The following is an 18,915-nucleotide window of genomic DNA, read 5'->3' as shown; positions in this document are numbered from 1 at the left end:
CTGCGCCGCGCTAAATGACACGGAGGGCATTTCCCCGAGGCGGCTCATATTGTGCGGCACCGGCACCTGAGGGAGGGCTCGGGGCTTGGGGCCAATGAGGAATTCCGTCCGAACAGGGGAACGTTCAGACGTTCAGACCACCGTGCACCTGGGTCACCTCAAGACCCAATATAACGTTGGGGCCGAGTATGACCGTCCTAAGTCTTGAATGGCATCGGCCGTGATCCGGACGCCCACAGATGCACGATGCGCCAACTCCTGCGGAAGCATCCAGCCCAGTCCTCCGCCTCCCAGCACGTCCCCGATCCTGGTCACCCTGGCAGCCACAGCCCTCCTCTCCACCAGCCACTGAAAAGGACAGAGGGGCGGATTCCTGAGCAATGGCTCTCTGACGATAGCCGCTACTCCTGACGGGGGAGAGCTGCGTCGCGAGGCGACCACATTCCAGACTTTGATCAGGTCCTGGTAAAAGACGGGCAACGCCTGTAAGGAGTCACCGAGGCCCCTCTGCTCTATAAACAGGAGCTGCACGTCATAATTCAGGCCGTGCACCTGGCGGAAGAAATACGTCGCCAGGGCACACCATCTCGGAGGAGGCTCGATGTAAAGGTATCGCTGCAGAGTCCGAAGACGGGAAGTCGCCACCTGCGTGCGTAGGCACACTAGCGCCTGACCGCCCTCCCTAAGCGGGAGACTTAGAACCTCAGCAGCGACCCAGTGCAATCTTTTGTCCCAGAAGAAGTCGACTAGCATTCTCTGGATTTTTACGACAAAGTCCGGGGGAGGGGTCAAAGTGACCAGCCGATACCACAACATGGCGGCGATCAGCTGGTTTATGACCAGAACTCGACCCCGGTAAGACAGCACTCGGAGCAGTCCTGTCCAGCGCCGCAGGCGAGCGGTGACTTTCGTCTCCAGGTCCTGCCAGTTCGCCGGCCAGGATTCCTCAGCAGGGCAGAGATGGATCCCCAGGTAGAGGATGCTGGTCCTGCTCCAGGTGAAAGGCCTGAGCTCCTCGGGTAGGGAATCCATCTGCCACGGGCCGACCAGGAGTCCAGAACATTTATCCCAGTTGATCCTGGCAGAAGAAGCCGCAGAGTAGACCTCCTGGCACTCGCGCATCCTCCGCAGGTCAGCCGGGTCACTAAACATAAGGAGCACGTCATCGGCGTATGCCGAGAGGACCACCCCGATGCCCGGCCTGCGCAGAACCAATCCCGACAACCTCCTCCGCAAGAGGCGCAGGAAAGGCTCCACGCAAATAGAATACAACTGGCCAGACAGGGGGCAGCCCTGACGTACCCCTCTCCCAAAGCGAAGGGGCGCCGTCAGGGACCCGTTAACCTTCACTAGACATTCCGCGGCGGTGTACAGAAGTCGGATCCGGGCGACAAAATGCATCCCGAACCCAAATGCTCGCAGAGTTCTGAATAAATATTTATGATCCACCCTGTCGAACGCCTTCTCCTGATCAAGGGACAGGAAGGCGCTCGACAGACCAGCCCTCTGGGAATAATGATTAATGTCCCGGACCAGATGGATGTTATCAAAAATGGTGCGGTCCGGGACAGTATAGGACTGGTCAGGGTGGATCATGTGGTCCAGCACAGTGCCAAGCCGAGAAGACATGGCCCTGGCAAAGATTTTATAATCCGTGCTTGAGGAGGGATACTGGGCGCCAGTTTTTTAGGAGGCGGAGATCCCCCTTCTTAGGCAGCAGGGCAATCATGGCCCTGCGCCACGAAAGGAGCATCTCCCCGGTTGCAGTACTCTCTCCCAGGACCCCCATGAAGTCGCTCCCCAGGACGTCCCAGAACGCCCTGAAGAACTCCATGGTCAGTCCGTCTGGTCCCGGGGATTTGCCCCTTGAGAGACCGTCGAGGGCGCCGGTCAGCTCCCCCAGAGTTATAGGGGAGTCAAGCACTAGTCAGTACACTGCATTCAATAGCACCCTGCAAAACAATGCGGGTGGAAATTCCTGTGGGACTGCAATTGGGAAACTATACCAAAATTACCTGCAACTCGTCGGGTCCCGGGGCGTGTTCGTGAGGTCGCGGATCCGGTTCCTCACGGACCTGGACCGCGGCTTCCCCTTCTACTCGCTGGAAAAAAGGCACGGGGTCCGTCAGCAGTACCTTACGCTGCTGGCCGATGACGGATCCCTTGTCTCGGATCCGGCGGGCCTCAGGGCCATTGCCAAAACCTACTACACTGCCCTGTTCTCTCTAGATCCGTCCAGCGAGGATGCTCGCAGAGTTTTGTGGGAGGACCTGCCGCAGGTCGGCCCAGAGGGCGCCGGTCAGCTCCCCCAGACTTATAGGAGAGTCAAGCTTTCCGGTGCCCTCTGGGCCGACCTGCGGCAGGTCCTCCCACAAAACTCTGCGAGCATGTGCTTAGTAACTCTTTTGAGTCAAAACAATTAACTAAATTAACAATAACAAGGGAGAAATTAAGCACAGCCCCTAATTCAGGTCAGCTGTAAAACCAAGGACAAAGGTTAAAGGAAACTTACAAACATTAAACCAAAATGTGATTAAAGGGGTCAACAAAACACCCCAGTCCCCGCGGTGCCCACCGGGCACGGAAGGCCTCGATGGTGCCGGCAGACACCGCGTGCTCCCTTTCCAGGGACATCCGGCCGCGAACGTAGCCGCGGAAGAGGGACAAACAATCGGGCGGGACTCCCCCGTCGATCGCCCGCTGCCTGGACCTGTTGATGGCCAACTTGGCCAGGCCCAGGAGCAGGTTCACGAGGAGGTCCTCCTCCTTCCCGACCCCCTTCCGCACCGGGTGTCCGTAGATCAGGAGCGTGGGACTGAAGTGCAAACAAAATAGTAGCAAAAAATTTTTTAAATAACTAAAAAGGGAGTGCAGCCTAAGACATCCTATATATGCATGGTCCACGGACTCCACAAGACCGCAAAAAGGGCAAGTGTCTTGGGAGTCCGTGAATCTAAACATTCTCCTATTGTAGGGGACTGCTGCATGCAACACCCTCCAACCCAGGTCCCCGATAGAAAGAGGGAGAACACCTCCGTAGAGGGCCTCCCACCGGGGGCCTCCGCCGCCGGACGGCAACAAGGCACGCCAGGGCGTGTCCGGGCGGCGGACCAGGGCGAGAAAATGGAAGGTGTGCAGCAGCAGTCCGTACAGAAAACCCCTCCGCACCGTGCCAAATGGCACGGAGGGCATGTCCCCGAGGCGGCTCATATTATTGCGGGGCACCGGCACCCGAGGGAGGGTTCGGGGCTTGGGGCCAATGTGGAATTCCGTCCGAACAGGGGAACGTTCAGCCGGAAGATCACCGCGCACCTGGGCCACCTCGAGACCTAAAATGACATCGGGTCCGAGCACAACCGTCCTTAGGTCTTGGATGGCATTGGCTGCGACCTGGACACTCACTGACGCGCGCCACGCCAACTCCTGCAGGAGCATCCAGCCCAGTCCTCCGCCACCCTGCACATCCCCGATCCTGGTCACCCCGGCAGCCACAGCCCTCCTCTCCGCCAGCCACTGAAAGGGACGGAGGGGCGGATTCCTGAGCAGCGGCTCTCTGACGATAGCCGCTACTCCTGACGGGGGAGAGCTGCGTCGCGAGGCGACCACGTTCCAGACTTTGATCAGGTGCTGGTAAAAGACGGGCAACGCCTGGAAGGAGCCACCGAGCATGTGCTTAGTAGATGAGCATATTGCAGAGTACAATTAACGATGCAATGTATCACGCAGATATGTGTATATATGTATATAATATGTATATATATGTATATATTGCAATGTGCTGCTTTTTGCCAGTGTTAAGCACAGAGCATTGTTGGATGCCATGTATGGCACCATTATCTTCAGAAGGTTTTTGAGAACCGTGTGTTGCACCGGTTATTTGTATAACATTCATTTTCCTTAGGTAGCAATTTGTATTTTAATCACTCTATTAACACTTTAATAAGTCTCTCGTATATTGGCTGAAATGTGTTTTAATAAATCTATGTCAAGTTGGCATTTTGAAACTCTATTGTGTCTTGCTGCTGTTGATCCTGTCAAGGTCACTATTTCACTCCAGTCTTTAATTGGTGAATTTGGGCAGTAGAATTTCTCCCAACGGTGGTGCCTTTTCTAACCTAGTGAGGAGACATTGGGATTTGTAGAGCATGTTTATAAAGTTTGTTCCACCCACGTTACTGTCCCCATTTATTTAATCATATTGATGCTACAAAGGAGGATTGAGGTATGTACATTGAGTTTAACATCAATTATCCAACATGCTTAATAATAGCCAAGACCACAACTGAGGTGGTCTGGACAAGCTTGCCACAAAGTAAGCAGCTTAGTGACAATTAAATGAAATGGTTGAGCATTGTAGTGAGAGCGGTGACTTCACCACTGGGGTGGAGTTCTTCATATATGTAATTTGGTCGGGGGAAGCAACTATAAAGGAGTGGTATTGTGGAACATTGTACAGAAGTGATTAAGGTATAATACACCTAATTCATCACATCTGTTTGAAGGTCACTCTTCCAATTTAAACTCAGTATTTGTTTTAGAAGGGGACATGCACAACCCAATTACATCAGTGTTTAAGAATTTAGTACTTCTTTGATTTGCTGTTGTAATTTTGTTCTATGCATATATTGCCTTATTGTGTATTAATGGCCAATTTAGTGATCAAATTATTTCAGTTCAAGTGATCTATCTAATTGTTTTGTTCTTGATGTCAGGGCTCGTGCTCGAGTCAGTCTCCATAGAGCAATCCAATTTGTGAGTGGCATATGTTTCTATGTTGCTGCAAGTGAGTGTATCTTATTTAACGTTTGGATCCTGACTTGTACAATGTGTATGACTATCCAAATATATGTGTGTATGATGTGCACGTTAGTGGCAGACTGTATATTGAGGACATGCTAGTACTGTGAATGTACTGAATTGCACACATTAGCTAGAGCTCTGTGTGCTCACTGTATTCCCATTAAAGGTGCATGTGCCAGTACCATGAAGATATACTGCACAGTTCATATGTACTGGCAGCACTGGGAATGTGCAATGTATAGTTTGCATGTGTTAGTGCTACTGAGGTCAACAGTTACAGCAGTGTGTTTACATAGTATGTATTTGTGCAGTTTGTGTATGGACTGATGGCTTTTCATTGATCTGTATTTTTGTAGTGAGGATGTGTGTGGAAACACAGGAATACCGCTAATGATACTGACTGCCAGCTGGGGAGAACGCATGGGTTTGTTTCATACCATACTTTCAGTAATTGTTCGAGACACTTCATTGCTTAATAATCCTTAGTGTTGCCAAGCAGGAATTTGGCAAAGTCATTAAAGCCAAGTACAGATTGTTTGTTTATTTTCAGTAACCATTGAACAGTGACTCTACAAGGTGATGGGGTGGACTTTTTTAAAGTTAATGATTTTACAGTTTGAACAATCCAATATGGATGTATGTTTATTGAAAAAGCTTGTCAGTTGGTGTTGAAATCCTGCTTTGAATATGCTACGTGTGTGTATGACTTACAGCCTATGGCAATAGTACTGTTCCAGAATATGAGTATTTCTTCATATATGGGCATGCTCTGAGGAAATATAGATAGTTTAAGTAAATTATATGTGTATTTGGGTGTTAGGAATAAGGTATATCTTTAAGTTTAATTTATATATTTTTTAAATTTGTAGGTTAAAGGGTGAAATCTGGAATCTAGTTTCATTTTTTAGCAGAGATAGCAGGTCTAAAGCTCTGTTTGTATACCTGCATTTCGAATGAGTTTTACGACTCCTGAAGAGAAGTTAAAGCAAACACAAGAGTAGAAAAAACTGTGTTGTTGCCTAGCAGCAGGGGTCCAGAGAGGGAGACACACAACACACACACACAACAGTTGGTAGAAGGTGCCAGAACAGGCAGGACATGAAAAGGGACAGATAGCAAGCCCCAAATTGAAGTTGAAGCTAGAATTCCAGAGAGACTGGACACTGGGAGGGGGAACTGCAGAGAGAGAGCAGATTTCCCAAAAGAACTGCAAGGTCCCAAGGTAAAGAGTGAGACAGAAACAGAAGAAAGTCCAAAGAAGACCTTCTACTCAAAGAAAGGACAGGCACCTGGAAAGGTCCTGTTAAGTGAAGTTAAGAGTGAGGAGCAGAGGAAGGCTCCAAGCTTGGAGAGATGAAAGCTGCGGGAAGCTGATTCAAAGTGATGTAGGTTTGTGAGAATCCAGAAGGTCCAAAGAGATGGCTGACGGTCTGTAACTCTTTGCTGTGGGCATATGAAGTAGTGGTGTATGTTGACGGCTGAGTCAGTGAAAGAGAGAGCTCGTGGAGGACAGCTTGAATGCATGTGGTGACCCAAGGGAGAGGAACATCGGAAGGAGAGTTCAAAACCCTGGAGGTGGTCCTTTGCGGAAGGTGTCTGAGAGAAAGCGTTGGTTTGGGAGAAGATTCCAAAGCAAGTTCTTGGAGAGTGGAGATTGGAAGCCCTTCTGTGAAAGACGGAGTTCAGTGAGACTGGTTGGCTCACGGTGTAATAAGCATCTGGGAGGAGTTGAGGAGAGATCCATAGCATCTGTTTGGGGTGGCATCTGTCATTTGGTTTCAGAATGTGGTGTGTCAGACCACAAGTCGCCTATTGGTTTACATGGACTGTGTCCTTACTGTGAACATTAGCGTATAATACAGCTTGTGTAACTTATGTTACCCGTACAAATCTGTATATATCTGTAAAGATATAGTTGTGGGTGAAGGAGTATTGTAATAATATAGTTCATCTTTTCTTGTTTAATAAATGTTTTATTCTTTTGTCAAAAGTTCATCAGCTGACTCCTGTGACTCTGTTCAGTAGCCACTCTCCACATATTAAAAAAAATAAAAGTTAGGATATATCAAGCCGGGTTCCATCCTGGGATCAGGCTTGTCCAGTTGTAACATCAGCTGGGATCATAATAATTCCAACAATCTTGAAAGGGCTGAGGCTCTAATGAAGTGTCAGAAATGGAAATAGGTGTTTAACTCTTAAATACCTTGCCTAAAGACTGCAACATTTAACAATTAGTTTGGCATAATCAGTAGTGCAGTTGGGTTTTACTCAGGTAAGGACCTATCAGGATAAACAAGCCCTTAGCGCTAGTGACATTTGTTTGGTGCTTGACCCACCACTACAAATGTTTTCTGTAGCTTTATTCCGGCCTGTTGTTTCCAGCAATTGAGTCTCTTTGGGAATTAAAATATCTGTGCTGTTGTCTTTTTCAGGTCAGGCCTGCTTCTTAGGATGTTGCCTAGAAGATGTTCCATCTTTAAACTGTTCTGTTCATTAATAGTCCTCGGATTCTTCTCTGTTGTGTGGCTGCACTACAACTGCAGAATAAACAGCAGCCAGAGTAGCAATGACGACGCCTTGGTGCACAAGTCCTGTCAGGACGATACAGACAATCCTGCCTGGGGCCCCCACAAGATCGCAATCATTGTCCCCTTCAGGGAGCGTTTTGAAGAATTATTGACTTTTGTGCCGCACATGCATGCATTTTTAAACAAAAAGAAAATCAGACACAAGATCCTTGTAATCAACCAAGTCGATCACTTCAGGTACTGGGTTTTAATAGATGTAATTAATGGAATTATCTTTCATCACAGTAAGAATCAAAAACTTTTGATGGTAACCATATATTTAAGGAAAGTCACAGCAGGCTGCGAGTTAATAAGTCGAGTTATTGGAACCATACCTTTCCATTTTCAGAAGCAAGGGCTTTCAAACTTATCCAAATTGAATTAATGTTTTCTCAACACTCTGTTTCAGACCATGTTCATGCAATATTTGCCTGATGCAGTATTGTGTTGGTGGCTCCTTTACTGAGATCTCAAATGTAGTGAGTTTTGTGCCTTTCTTGCCCTCCCAAAAGATAAATGTGATCCATATGACAGCTCAGCTGAAAGCAAGAGGAATGGTAGTTCCAACCAAGACAATGCAGTTACTGGCCACAGTCTAAAGGGAGTTAATTGTATAAATTCAGGTTAAGGAGATACAGGTGGAGGATATTGACTAGATGATTATTTGAGCACCTATAGCTGTGGCTCAGTTCATAGCACCCTCGCCTTTGAATCAGAGGGTTGTGGGTTCATGTCCCACTCCCGGAAAACCAAGAACTGTGATTGTACTCAAAGAGTTGCAATCTGTGACTGTTGATAACTCGAAAGAGTAGAAAGAGATACTTGCAGCCTCCTTTCAGGGGCTGTCCCATTTATTTGTTTATTTGATTGTTAATTTATTGATTTGTGCTCTTTTTCTAATGGTTGTGCTCAAAAACAGTATATAAAGAGATACTTAGTAACACTGGTGGTGGGGTTGTAGAGTTAGGAGCTATACATTTGTAATGTTTCATTTTGTGAATAAATTTATAACTGATTAAAGATTGACTTCTGGTCTCCCTCACCAATTGGCTGTCAGGAGTTTAACACAGTGGGCATACAAAAAACAGGTAACTATAGGCTCGTTAGTTTAACATCTGTCATTGGGAAAATGTTGGAATCTATTATAAAGGATGTAATAGCAGAGCATTTAGAAATACATAATCTCATCAAGCAGAGACAGCATGGCATCATGAAGGGGAAATCATGCCTAACAAATTTATTAGAATTCTTTGAGGAGGTAACAAGCAGGATAAATAAAGGGGAACCAGCAGACTAATATGTTTGGATTTCCAAAAGGCGTTAAATAAGGTACTGCACATAAGTAGGTTTGGCCTGTACTCATTGGAGTTTAGAAGAATGAGATTGAACCTTATTGAAACTTATAAGATTCTTAGGGGGCTTGACAGGGTAAATGCTGAGAGGTTGTTTCCCCTTGTGGGAGAGCCTAGGACCAGAGGGCATAATCTCAGAGTAAGGGGGTGCCCATTTAAAACCGAGATGAGGAATTTCTTCTCTGAGGGTAGTGAATCTGTGGAATTCTTTACCACAAAGGGCTGTAGAGGCTGGGTCGTTAAGTATATTCAAGGCTGAGATTGACAGATTTTTAATCAGTAAGGGAATCGAAGGGTCTGGGGAAAACGCAGGAAGTGGAATTGAGGATTATCAGATCAGCCATGATCTCATTGAATGGCAGAGCAGACTCGAGGACCGAATGGCCTGCTTCTGCTCCTACATCTTATGGTCTTACACCACAGCCTGAGATGCATATATAAGACAGGCAACAGCCAAATGGCAGCAAAAAACAGCAGCTTTTTGGAAAAGAAAATAGGGAGGAATGCACTATAGGCTGCCAATTTGCTAGCACCTGTTCTGCACCAATGCCCAAGACGATTTTATACCCAGTGACTTTGGGGACATGTTAAGTATGTGTCCCACAATAAGTATTAGCACATTTACTCAATATGTGCTCTCATTTGTTGAGTAACTTTTGGTCTTTCTATTTGGCCTGTTTTCAAGCATTGAGTAGATGTGTGTTTTTGCTTACCCTAATAAGCTTAATCTGTAAATGATTTTCAAAGTAACATGTGCATATCTATAATACTTATTTTCCTTCAAGAAGTAAATTTTCAACATCAGTAGGGCCTGTAGACCTCACCTGCAAAAGCTGGGGATAAGGTTTCTGGAGAAGGCAACTTCAGGCCAGATGGGGAGAGTAGTGGAGCAGGCAAAGAGCAGCACCAGGCATACTGTAGAATAAGGCACCAACTCAGTGAAGTTACAACAAAGACCTACCTGCAAATTCAAAAGCAGCAGTGGGCGAGTGGGTTTTTTCTTCATTTTTTATTGACTAAACTTCCTGCAATGGAAAATTCAAAGGAAAGCTCTGTAGCCTATCACATACAGTCAGGAAGGGTGGTGGACAGTCGGGCAAAAAACAAGAGCAAAGGATACACAAATTTCCTATTCTCCTCTACTTTGGGAAATCACCATGTGAGTGCAAGAGATGAGGCCAAATTGTTTGCAAGTGTCTTCAGCTAGAAGTGCTGAGTGAACAATCATACTTTTATCCTAGTTCATTCTGTGGGACATTAATAGCTGAGTGCACTGTAAACAGCATAGTCTATGGGCCCTGACGGCCAGTCATCACCCTATCAGTTTTCTCATAGTCATCAGCTAAGTGATGGAAGAAATCGTCAATTGAATCCTGCCCGCTGATGTTCAATTCAACTGCTGCCAAAACCACACAACTCCAAATCTAGCAACAATGTTCATCTGGAAATGGACACCAGTGCTAAATGGCATCTCGTGACCCCTTCACTCCACCTAATCCATCCAGATCCATAGCCTAAAGCTTTGCCCGTTAAAGCCAAGTTTGCCATATATGGATTTTGACTCAGATCCCCAATCCCATCCTTCAACCCTAGCTGCACCCTGATAAAAGCTTAATTGTTTAGATCATACCTCAAGATAGATGGCATCTCATGAATTGATCCCTCTGATCTCACATGCGGGGGTGTGCTGTGTGTGTATTTTTAAAATTATATCTAGCAGAAAAGAAGCTGGCCTTATTTTAAGCAAGTGCACTCGAAAGGAGCTAATTAACTAATTCTAGCCATTTCCTCCCAATAGTCATCAGTGATCAGTTTTAAAAACAATAAAAGCTCAGAATTCAAAGAGTCAAAAGGACCCATTTTTATTCCTGGAGGTAAAAGAAGGACCCTGAATGTCTGTGTTTATCTTAACTTGTATCTTCAGGTTTAATCGAGCCTCTTTGATAAACGTGGGTTTCCTGGAAAGTGGCAATGATACAGATTACCTCGCAATGCATGATGTGGACTTATTGCCTCAGAATGAACAATTGGATTACGGGTATCCTGAGAAAGGACCATTCCATGTGGCTTCCCCGGAACTTCATCCCCTCTACCATTACAGTAGCTATGTGGGAGGGATCCTCCTCCTCACCAAACAGCACTTTGAACTGGTGGGTAATGATACTGCGCGGAGGCCATAACTGTGAGGTACTGTCGGTTGAAGGAAACCAGCAGGGACTGGAGATAGATTATTAAATTAGTAATTATTACCGCCGTGAACAATATTTATAATCATTTAAAACTGTGTTGGAGATAGAAATGAAAGGGTTGAACTTGACTGAACACTGCCTGCAGGATAGACTTACCTCCAGGATAGATTTTAGACAAAGGGATATCACTGAGAAAAGAGAGCGCATTTCATGACCTCAGATTCCCCAAACTGCTTTTTGACCAGTGAAGTACTTTTGAAGTGTAGCCAATATTTCAATGTAGGAAAACACGGCAGCCAATTTGCACACAGCAAGTGAGACAATGACCAGATAATCTATTTTAACCTTGCTGAGTGAGGGACAAATATTGGTTTGAACTTCCGTATTCTTCTTCGAATAGCAGCACTGCTTCAGTACTGCATTGAAGTGTCAGCATCAGTTATGTGCTCAAGTCTCTGGAGTGGGACTTGATCTCACAACCTCAACATCAGAGGCAAAGGAGTACTACCACTTAGCCAAGGTTGGCATCGCTTGGTAGTTTTCTTTACTAATTATAGTACTTGCCAATCACAAAACTTAGTAGAACTAAATATGTCACTTAGCACATTAAACACAGTAGAATGGGTGTGGGGCACAGGCCTTTCGACCCAATAAATTTTCAGTAGAAATTTCTCATAATTTATCTCTGTCAACAGGTGCCAAATTCTAGACATTAAGAATAGCCCCTGTGATGTGTTATTTTGAAGAGGTGATTGCCGGATGGGAAAGGAGTATTTATAAATGCCCTTTTTCATTATTATATAAGCTTAAGCCTACATTTAGTGAATCATGCTTCTTTTATTGTGTTGTGATTTTCTTGAGATTAGTTCCCTGCACAAACTATTTACAACACATTGACTTTTCAGCAATCAATAAATCTAATAGGGAATTCAGGAGAAACGTCTTTATTCATATAGAGTGGTGAGAATGTGAAACTAGCTACCACATGAAATGGTTGATGGGACTAACATAGCTATACTTAAGGGGAAGCAAGATAAATATATGAGCGAGCAAGGAATTGAAGGATATGTTGATGGGGTGAGTTAAAGTGAGATTGAAAGGAAGCTCATTTAGAGCATATACTCAGGCCTGTTGCGCCAAATGACTTGCTTCTGTCTGTAGAATCTATGTAATTCCTTTTTATTTTTATTTATTGCAGTGTAATGGGATGTCAAACCGATTTTGGGGATGGGGCCGTGAAGATGATGAATTTTATCGTAGAATAACAGCAGCCGGACTGCAGGTAATCATTTCCCACTCACGTATACCAGAATTTAAAAGAAAGACTTCAGCCTCTCAGTATTTGTGTAAACAAGTTTAAATTCTATTATGTTGTGAAATTGCTGCTCCGTCTGTTCTCAGTAATTCCTCATTTAGGGCTCTTACATGCTTCTTCAACCTTGATCTCCAGTGAACTAGGGTGAATCAAGAATGGTGCTGGAAAATGTAGGTGGGAAAGATTGTGTAAAGAAGTAGCACTAGTGGTTGGGCGATTGACATGGCAGCAGTCAATAAAACTGTTACATTGTATTTGTAGCCTGTGTTTTTTAAATTTAGATTTTCTCCTTTCTTCTCATGGCACCAACCCTTACTAGGGTAAGAATATAAGAAATAGGAGCTAAAGTAGGCAATGCGGCCCCTTGAACCTGCTCCACTGTTCAATAACACTGTAATTCCTACCACCGCAGAGGAACAATTATGCGTGCCCACTCGGCATGACAAATGTATGAGAGTTCTTTGAGGATGTAACAAGCTGGGTGGATAAAGGGGTACCAGTAGATGTAGTGTATTTGGATTTTCAAAAGGCGTTCAATAGGTGCCACATAAAAAATTACTGCACAAGATAAGACCTCATGGTGTTGGTGATGTATCAGCATGGATAGAAGATTGACTAACTAACAGGAAACACAGAGTTGGGATAAATAGGTCATTTTCATGTTAGCAAACTGTAACTAGTGGAGTGCCAGAGGGGTCAGTGCTGGGATCAATCTATATTAATGACTTGGATGTAGGGTCTGTCTATTATAGCCACATTTGTTAATGATACAAAGACAGGTGGGAATGCAAATTGTAGGGAGGATATGATGAGTCTGGAACGAGATATGGATAGGTTAAGTAAGTGGGCAAAGATTTGGTGGATGGAGTATAATGTGGGAAAATTTAGTTGTCCACTTTGGCAGGAAGAATAGAAAAACTGAAATATTATCTAAATGGAGAGAGACTGCAGAATGCTGTGGCACAGAGGGACCTGGGTGTCCTAATACATTAATCACTAAAAGTTAGCATGCAGGTTCTGTGAGTAATTAGGAAAGCAAATGGAATGTTGCCCTTTATTGCAAGGAAGATGGAATATAAAAATAGAGAAGTCTTGCTGCAACTATACAGGGTATTTGTAATACCGCACCTAGAGTACTGAGTACACTTTTGGTCTCCTTAATTCGAAGGATATACTTGTTTTGGAAGCATTTCAGAGAAGGTTTACTTGGCTGATCCTGGAATGAAGGGGTTTTCTTATGATGAAAGGGTGAGCAGGTTGGGCCTGTAATCATTGGAGTTTAGTAGAATGAGAGGTGATCTTTGAAATATATAAGATTCTAAGGGGGCTTGACAGGCTAGATGCTGAGAGGATGTTTTCCCTCATGGGGGAATCTAGAACCAGGGTGTGCTCAAGTTTGAAAAAGTGAGGGGAAAAGAAATCAAAGTGTGACAGCACAGGAAGGCTGTGAGTTGATTGGCTGGTGAGTATTGTAGCTTTGTTTACTTTTCTCCAAAGTTAGGGAGTTAGTTTAAAGTGCTGGGAAATTTAAGAAGTTCTTTTTTTAGATAATAAGGATAAGTAAAAGTTTTAAGTGAACTTCCCTATATTTAAGTGACATCAGTAGAAGAGAAGTGAGTAGCTGGTGAAACTTTATTTATTTTAAGTAGTAATTTTTATTATCGTATATGTAGAGGAGCCTCTGACCTTTCAAGTGCACATCCTGTACCATGTACGAATTCCAGGATGCTTCCCACGTCCTCGATAACCATATGTGCAGGAAGTGTCATCAGCTGCACGAGTCCGAGCAGCGACTGGCATCACAAAGCATACACGTGAGGTTGAAAACTTCATGGGTGGCATGTTTATAGGATACTAACGAGAGTGATGCTTCATCTAGGGAGTGTAGCTAGAACCAAGTCCATGGAACCAGGGCTGGCTCAGCTGTACAGGGGGACATGAGAAGACTGGTAGAGCAATAGTGATAGAAGATTTGATAGTTAAGAGAACAGGCAGGCATTTTTGTGACTGCAGACGTGAATCTAGATTAGTATGTTGCCTCCCTGGTGCCAGGGCCAAGGATGTCACTGAACAGTCACAGGATGTCACTGGAGGGGGAACAGAAAGTGGACATGGTCCACATTGGTACTAACGACATAGGCAGAAAGGGATGTGGCCATACAGTCAGAATTTAGAGAGATAAGTAGGACATTAGCATGAAGGATTTCAAAAGTAGTAATTTCCACATTACTCCTGAAACCACACATGAGTATGGAAATAAGGATAAAGTAGATGGATGCATGGCTAGAACGATGATGCTGGAGGGAGGGCTTTAGATTCCTGGGTCATTGGGACCAGTTCTGGGGGATGTGGGACCTATACAGGCCAGATTGGTTGCACCTAAACAGGGACCAATTTCTATGCAGGTTGATTTGCTGTTGCTATTGGGGAGGGTTTAAACTAACTTTGCAGGGGTATCGGATCCAGGAGATAATACTAGAGAGGAATACCAAGATGCATAGAATAATAGGAAAGACAGACAGCACTAGAGTAAGAAATAATAAGATAGTAGGTGGGTTCAGCGTAAGGAGGAAAGTAATAAAATTAAATCAGGGTTACTGTGCATGTATGTGAATCCATGGAGTGTGGTAAATAAGATTGGTGAGTTGCAGGTACAGATAGCCATGTGGAAATATAATGTGCTTATAACGGAGACCTGGCTCAAAGAAGAGTAGCACTGGATATTTTATATTCCTGGATACAAGGTTTTCAAGGAAAGATAGGAAAGGGGGAGGGGTGGCAGTATTGGTTAAGGAGAACGTAGTAGTATTAAGGAAAGAGGATATCCCGGGGGTGGGGGTCAAGGACAGAATCTGTGGCTAGAGCCAATGGATATTAAAAGTGCAATTACGTTACTCGGTGTAGCCTATAGGCTACCAAGTAGTAGCGGATATGTAGAGGAACAAATTTGCAAGGAAATCGTAGAGAGTGCAAGAATTATAATGAGGTTATAAGGAAGACTGGGATAATAGTAGTGTAAAGGGTAGGGAGGGGCAGGAGTTCCTAGAGTGTATTCAGGCAAACTTTGTACAGCAGTATGTGTCCAGTCCAACAAGAAAGAAGGCATTGCTAGATCTGGTCCTTGGAATGAGGTTGGGCAAATAGATCAAGTGTCAGTAGGGGAACATTTAGGGGACAGTAATCATTGTTTCTTAAGGTCCAGGTTGGCTATGGAAAAGGACAAAGAACAATCCAGAGTCAGAACAATTAACTGGGGGAAAGCCAACTTTCCTTCAATAGTACCTTCCAAACCTGCGACTTCTGCCACCTCGAAGGACAAGGGCAGCAGATGTATGGGAACAGCTCCACCTGCAAGTTCCCCTCCAAGTCGCACACCATCCTAACTTGGACCTATATCAGTGTTCCATCACTGCCACTGGATCAAAATCCTGGAGCTCCCTTCCTAATAGTACTGTGGGTGTACCGACAGCACATGGACTGCATTGGTTCAACAAGGTGGCTCACGACCACCTTCTCAAGGGCAATTAGGGATGAGCAATAAATGCTGGTCTAGGCAGCAATGCCCACATCCCATGAACGAATTTTTTAAAAAAGGGGTAAAAATTTATCTGGGTCAGATCCATTGGAATCACAGATTGACAGGAAAGATTGTAACTGAACAATGGGCTACCTTTAAAGAAAAAATAACTTGGGTACAGTCAAGGTATATTTCCACTAAGGGGAAAGGCAGGGCGAACAGCTCCTGAGCTCAAAACTAAAAACAAAAAACTACTGTGGATGCTGGAAATCCAAAACAAAAACAGAATTACCTGGAAAAACTCAGCAGGTCTGGCAGCATCGGCGGAGAAGAAAAGAGTTGACGTTTCGAGTCCTCATGACCCTTCAACAGAACTGAGTAAAATTAGGAGAGGAGTGAAATATAAGCTGGTTTAAGGTGGGGGGGGAGAGAAGTTGTGGGGGGGTGGTTGTAGGGACAAGCAAGCAGTGATAGGAGCAGATAATCAAAAGATGTCACAGACAAAGGAACAAAGAGGTGTTAAAGCTGGTGATATTATCTAAGAGAATGTGCTAATTAAGAATGGATGGCAGGACACTCAAGGTACAGCTCTGGTGGGGGTGAGGTCGAAAGACTGACAGGGCATTACAGGTACAGATTTAAAAATAATGGAAATAGGTGGGAAAAGAAAAATCTATATAAATTATTGGAAAAAACAAAAGGGAGGGGGAAGAAACGGAAAGGGGGTGGGGATGGAGGAGAGAGTTCAAGATCTAAAGTTGTTGAATTCAATATTCAGTCCGGAAGGCTGTAAAGTGCCTAGTCGGAAGATGAGGTGCTGTTCCTCCAGTTTGCGTTGGGCTTCACTGGAATAATGCAGCAAGCCAAGGACAGACATGTGGGCAAGAGAGCTGGGTGGAGTGTTAAAATGGCAAGCCTCCTGAGCTCCCTGGATGACAGAAGAGATAGGGATTAAGGTGAAGAAGAAAATGTGTGCTAATGACGATGTCAAGTGGATAATACAACTGAGAACCAGTATGGATATAGAAGGTTCAGAGGGGAATTGAAAAGCAAAGAGAGAGTATGAAAAGAGACTGGCAGCTAATATAAAGGGGAATCCAAAAGTCTTCAATAGGTATATAAATATTAAAACGGTGGTAAGAGGAGGAGTGGGGCTGATTAGGGATTAAAAAGGGGATTTACGCATGGAAGCAGAGGGCATGACTGAGGTATTAAATGAATACTTTGTACCTGTCTTTACTAAGGAAGATGTTGCCAAAACCATGGTGAAAGAGGAGATAGCTCAGACACTTGAAGGTTTAAAATTGATAAGGAGGTGGTATCGACTAGGCTCTCTGTACTTAAAGTTGATGAAGCACCAGGACCGGATGAGATGCATCCAAGGATACAAAGGGAAGTGAGAGTGGAAATTGTGGAGGCACTGGTCATAATTTTTCAGTCTTCCTTAGACTCAGGGGTGGTGCCAGAGGACTGGAGGATTACAAATGCAACGCCCTTGTTCAAAAGAAACTGCAAAGATAAGCCCAGCTACTACAGCCAACTCAGTTTAAAACAGTGGTGAGGAAGCTTCTAGAAATTATTATTCAGGACAAAATGAATAGTCACTTGGGAAAATGCAGGTTAATTAAGGAAAGCCAGTACGGAATCGTTAAGGGTAAATTGTGTTTAACTAACTTTTTTGCGTTTTTTTGATAAGGTAACAGAGATGGTTGATGAGGGTAATGCTGTTGATGTGGTGTACATAGACTTTCAAAAGTCATTTGATAAAGTGCCACACAACAGATTTCTGAGCAAACTATAGCTCAAGGAATAAAAGGGATAGTAGCAACATGGATACAAAACCGGCTGAATGACAGGAATCAGAGTATTGGGTGGTTAATGGATGTTTTTCAGACTGGAGGAAGGTTTATACTGGAGTTCCCCAGGGGTTGTGTTAGCACCCCTGCACTTCCTGATATATACTAATGACCTAGACCCTGGTGTACAGGGTACAATTTCAAAATTTTCAGATGATTCAAAACTTGGAAGCATTGTGAACTGTCACAAGGATAGAACTTCAAAAAGACATAGACAGATTGGCAGAATGGGCGGACAAGTGACAAATAAAATTTAATGCAGAGAAGTATTAAGTGATTCATTTTGGTAGGAAGAATGTGGTGAGGCAATATAATTCAATTCTAAAGCGGGTGCAGGAGCAAAAGGACCTGGGTATATATGTGCATAAATCATTGAAGGTAGCAGGACAGCTGAGAGAGCAGTTAATAAAGCATTCGGCATCCTGGGCTTTATTGACAGGGGCATAAAGTACAAAAGCAAGGAGTTTATGTTAAACCTGTATAAACACTGTTTCAGTCTCGACTGGAATATTGCATGCAGTTCTGGGCATCACACTTTAGGAAAGATTTGAAGGCGTTAGAGAGGGTGCAGAAAAGATTCATGAGAATGTTTCCAGTTATGTAGATAGATTGGAGTAGTTGGGACTATTCTACTTGGAGAAGAGAAGGTTGAGAGAAGATTTGATAGAGGTTTTCAAAATCTACTGGACAGAGTAGATAGGGCGAGTTAGGCACTGTTACCATTGTTACCAAGTTCAACATACACAGAAGTCAAGGGTTGTGGGAGGCAGGCAGGGATCTAGAGTCAGGTCAGCCATCATCTTATTGAATGGCAGGGCAGGCTCGACGGGTCGAGTGGCCTACTCCTGCTCCTATTTCTTATGGTCTTATTCTTATGATTTGCCAGCAGATGTGTGGTTTCTCCTATTGGTGACACAATTGTTATGTGCCCTTTGTCCACCTCCACTTGCCACCCGCTTGCTGCCACCTAAGCCTTCGCCACCCTCCCTCCTGAGCCCTCACTGCCCACCTCTCAAGCCCTCGCAGTGTCCCAACTGGCTACTGCCAACTGTTTCTGTGATGTGGCAGCAAATGCAGCCATATTTTATATAGTTGTTTCCAACATTTGCTAAGGAATTTGACAGGTAATTTCACTGGATTTCTGCACATGCGCAGATGGGTATTGGTGGCCATCTTGCGTGGGCATATTGCATTGGCAGTAGACACAGTAATTATTAAAAGTTCTATTTTAACAAGATTATGGAGGGATTCTTTGCCCTCTGGTTTACACAGTTAGCAAGATCCTGAAATTATGTTACTGCATTTAATATATTTCACCA

General features: G+C 44.5%; 1 protein-coding gene across 3 annotated transcripts in view; it reads left to right on the top strand.

Annotated features, from left to right (window-relative positions):
* b4galt7 (xylosylprotein beta 1,4-galactosyltransferase, polypeptide 7 (galactosyltransferase I)) overlaps positions 1-18,915 on the top strand; it is a 32,872-nt gene that overhangs the window by 8,250 nt on the left and 5,707 nt on the right. For 2 of the 3 annotated variants that reach the window (XM_078550647.1, XM_078550646.1), the window contains exons 3-5: positions 7,233-7,565; positions 10,644-10,869; positions 12,107-12,190. In XM_078550647.1, the coding sequence (XP_078406773.1) occupies positions 7,233-7,565; positions 10,644-10,869; positions 12,107-12,190 (643 nt within the window). Of the gene's footprint in view, positions 1-5,309; positions 5,377-7,232; positions 7,566-10,643; positions 10,870-12,106; positions 12,191-18,915 lie in introns of those variants that run through there. The other variant, XM_078550648.1, reaches the window with a different exon arrangement.

This window comes from Cetorhinus maximus, chromosome 10 (assembly GCF_964194155.1).
Source record: "Cetorhinus maximus chromosome 10, sCetMax3.hap1.1, whole genome shotgun sequence".
Taxonomy (NCBI): domain Eukaryota; kingdom Metazoa; phylum Chordata; class Chondrichthyes; order Lamniformes; family Cetorhinidae; genus Cetorhinus; species Cetorhinus maximus.
Note: the sequence above shows the minus strand (reverse complement) of the source record. Positions and strands in the feature narration are given on the sequence as shown.